The 4,214-nt window shown below is 54.7% G+C and overlaps 1 protein-coding gene across 1 annotated transcript; it reads right to left on the bottom strand.

Moving 5' to 3' along the window:
* Positions 1-14: 14 nt before the first annotated feature.
* WHR41_09668 (uncharacterized protein) lies at positions 15-452 on the bottom strand (the record flags this gene model as incomplete). The annotated part of the gene is made up of 1 exon (XM_069378270.1): positions 15-452. One exon carries the CDS (start codon positions 450-452, stop codon positions 15-17), a length of 438 nt encoding a protein of 145 aa, XP_069224807.1.
* Positions 453-4,214: the final 3,762 nt, after the last annotated feature.

Here is a 4,214-nt window from a genome sequence, read left to right as displayed (position 1 = left end):
CAGCAAGTCAACAATCAATCACGGACATCTCGCTCCGAGGCCAGGAGAGGCATCCACTCTTGCCTGACCACGTCGAATCGATGACCCGCAAAGACGGCCGTTTCTAGTGCTGAAACGCCGTACTCCTGCGCCAGCACAGTCGCAAAGGCGGAGGGGACTTTCGCTGCAACACCTTCAAATGTGGTGTCTGCGAGGGGGAATATGTCGCTCGTCGAATATCGATGCCTGTCCTTGCACATCACCACTGCCTTTGCGTCCTTCTCTGTTTCAGCATGGTCATTGTAGCGCAGTGTGGTGATGTCGACGTAGAGCCCCGACGACATATCCAACCAACGAGCATCGATCTTGTTATCAACATCATCAAAGCTGGTATTGGCCCAGTTTGGGTTGATCTCAAGCAGATGGTCGCGAGCAACACCAGATCCGGGGAGTTCGAAACGGTGCACTGTCATGTTTTAATAGCTGGATAGGTGCTGCATGCATTTCTCCGTAATTTGAACGTCCAGATCCAGGTCCCAAGGTAAGATCTTGCGGTTCCAGTACCACCCGAGCAAATAGCCGTGCATGAGCCATGTTTCGGCGCCGATATCGTTCATTATGGATAGAAAGAAGGTAATCAGACAAGAGAGACGCGAGCGCCGTTCACCGTTGGACAATGGGCCTCTGTCGAAACGAGCGTCGGAATAACTGCGGGCGGGCGACTCGTGAAAGTACTTCTGAGGTACGCCGTCACCGCTTGCATCAGACACGGCTGCAAGCCTTGCGGCGAATCAAAACAGAATCGAAACCCTTTAGACACCATATCGTGCGATGGCCGAGTGGGCGCATTCAGCTCGGCTCGATGTGGTGAGGGTATGGTGTCAGCTGTGGGAAAATAGAATCAAAGGCAACACTGCGCGGTCTAGGAACCAGTTGCAGCGGGAGATCTTGCGGTTCGGTATGACTGGGGCTGCCGAGATATAGTTATACATCTATGCTGGGATAGGGAATTGGACATCACTGGCAATCCCTTAATCGGGCAGAGAAGGCAAGAAAATTCCTGCCAGTAGGCGCTCGGCAGACATGTAACCATTCGCATGCTTACGTGGGGTCATGGTGTGCAGCTCATGGCAGACCGTGACCTTCTTGGCGCGGAGCGGCGTCCAAGTGTGCTTTTCGTGACTTGGCGTAGTCTTCACACTTTGTGTTCAGCTGTGAGTGTCTAGGCAACCTGACTGATGTAACTCAGCCACAGCACAGGAAAGGGGCTGTTACCATCCACCCAACTGCTGCCGTGCCTGAGAGTGGGACACCCCTTGCTGCGCAACACCATCTTGCCAATTTCGTGGGATCTCCACGGAAGGATATGCACGTTGAGTCAGGTGATCAAACTCTTTAATTTCTGCAATCGAGCCGGATTAACGACAGACAACCGTGTTCTGGTGGCCGCGTAGGATGGAAAGCGCAAGGGCCAAGGCCGCCTTCTAGACGGTCGAGCCCATCGCGCGCTGGTACAGTACTGACGTGTATTGATAGTGATCCACCTTCTCTCACGACCATGTGCATATTCTCTCTTGCCTGGCTCTCGCTCTTCCGCAATGTCGATTTGGGGGCGATTCGCGAGACTGCCGGTGAAGTCTGCCTGCTACCATGCAGTGGCACAGGAATTTCGTGCCGTGCAGCTCTTGAGAGATGGGACGCGCAGAGTGTGTCTTGGAGAGAAGACGGTGAATCTCTGGCGTCCGGGGCGCCCGGATGCTGGAAGAAGACGCTGCGTTGACAAGCAGCGGATCGCAGACCGCTCGGCAGGTTGCATGTCTTTCGACCAACCCGTCTGCGCTATGAACTGGTATTGGAGATACGTTTTTCGAGCGTGCTAGTACTCGGACACAATGTGAGATAACGCGACAACATGCAGACGACATCGGGGGAGAATGTCAGGCATATGAAGAAGACTGCAAGAGGGTCAATGTAGGTCGCCCAAGCGCGAGCTCCGACGCCAGAGCGCAAGATGGCGATGCACGCAATCTTCAAGAAGGCCAATAATGTGAACAAGCTTTGTGCACCATGTCAGCAGTGTTTGGTATTGCGCTCAAAGGTTTCTCCACGAGCGTACACTCACCATCTGATCGCTGCGAGTTCCTTTTGTTCGCCGAGACTCCGCCAGAGCAGAACCACAGAGCAGCATCCAGCCGTCAACTGCACCAGCAGCCATATAATATGCAAGCACATTCGAGCATTCTCACCAAAAAGGTAAAAGTCCAGAAGTATGGGCAGACCCGCAGGAAGTGAAGCGTAGAACGCCGTTCTTGTGCTGCGAAACTGTCGTAAGCTTCCCTGACAGGACGAACGAGATGTTGCGGCCAGCGTACAGTGCCAACTCACAATCCGTTGTGTTCAAAACCTCGCAGCCTGCACGTGTACCACACGAGCAGCGCGACGCAGGAATAGATTGCCACAGCTAGGCCGTGCAAGCTGGCGAGAACAGTGTCGACGATGAAAGACGTTGTCCCAGGCTGACATGACGAGGAGTCGGTCAGTGGCTTCATAGAACTCGTCGTGTCAAGGAGGTGAAGCGAAAATGGGGCCATTGACGCGTCTCTTTCTCATGTGTAGAACAAGTCTTAAGCCGATGTGTTTCGGAAGGGCCGAAACAGAGGACTTGCTTCCGAACGCATATAGACCATTCGGACGAGGGTGACAAGTAGATATTTCAGCATCTAGCGAAATACGTGCAACCAGCCAAGCCTTGAAGACTGGCCGAGTTGCCATCTTATCGGCAGCACCAAGTACTGCAGCGACACCGTGCTCGTTGCAAGCACTATGACATGGTCGAGAAGCAGAAGACAGGTCTGTACTGTAGGGTCCAGGCTGCTCGCCTGGGGTCCTAGGACCCGCCCGGGCACGCCAGGGCACGCGTTGACCACAGCGCGCCGGTCGGACGGTCGTTCCCCGGCGGCTTCTCCAGCCGCCGTCCGCTCGTCTGACTCGAGCTCACCTTGGCGGAGATCTAAGGTGCTCAAGCGGAATGATTATGATGGCATGTCCTCGATCGATTTCTGTCACGCCACGATCGAGTCTGGAGCACTTGTCGCTCCATGCACGCACGTTGCCAAAGCATCCCTGTCCCCCGCGTCAGTGGTGAAGCCCATAATGAAGCCATCATAAACTCGAGCTGATCTAGCAGGGTGGTGTAATGTAGTCTGACAGAGGCGCAGTCGCGTCCAGTCGACAGACAATGATGGTGTGGAGCCTGCGCAGGGCCGGCATTGGTCAACGCTGAGGCGCGCCAATTTCGGGTGTGTCGGCTCCGATTCGTTCATCTTTGAGGTTGCGTCTCGCCTTGTGAGAGACTGGACGACGGCCCCCTTCCGCAACTTGCGGCCTCCAAAGCTTTCGCAACCCTCCACGTCCCGGACCTGGGGGCACGTCCACAGGTTGCTGGCGCACAGATAGCGCGACAGCGCTGCGCCAAGCCTCAGCTTCTATGATTCACAAATGCCGCAACAGAGGTTGCTTTCGTCTTGTGCGCATCTGGGACCTGTACCTGAAATTCCTAGCTTGACTTCACTGTGACGCCAGCGCGGCAAGACTGTTGAATCATGTCTAAATCTCGATCAAGCCATGTTCTGGAACAACTGCCAGCTGCTTCTGATACGTAAAATGATTCCTTTGGTCTTTCAATCGCTCCTGGCAAAAAGAAGTGTGTGGCAATGAGCTTGATCATCACTCTCCTCGCAATCAACGACGAAATGCGCCCCTGCCCGGAGGCTTTCTGTTCAGCGACAGCCTTGTTCGGTGGATTCGCTCTCCCTGCTCCTCTTCATGACGACTTTCAGCGCAAGACAGACCCGCCAACCTAGGGGATCTGTCAGGCAAGAGCGGCACAGCCTACTCACGATGAATATAGAAGCCATGGACGATACTTTTCGGAAGCTGTATAGCACAGTACAGACTGAACCATCAAAGCGAAGATCGTGATCGGGTCCCGAGATGTGCGATATGCCCCCTTTCAACGGGGTCATGTGAAGCGTATCGATCGCCCCTGGCGGACACCACGAGCCGGCTAAAGACCAAGCTCATGACTTCGTCGCCTCTCCCAATCAATACTTCGTGCTCGACAACTCGGTCGCGTTGAGTTTTGGGGCGGCGTTTGTCTACAGCCACGGGAGTCCCGCGCCAAGCTGATGATGGACCCGCACATCTAGATCGTGCATGGGAATCGGAGAAATTGT

Source organism: Cladosporium halotolerans (genome assembly GCF_011745625.1).
Source record: "Cladosporium halotolerans strain TM138-S3 chromosome Unknown Sca253, whole genome shotgun sequence".
NCBI classification, from domain to species: domain Eukaryota; kingdom Fungi; phylum Ascomycota; class Dothideomycetes; order Cladosporiales; family Cladosporiaceae; genus Cladosporium; species Cladosporium halotolerans.
This window is presented reverse-complemented; position numbering and strand designations above follow the sequence as displayed.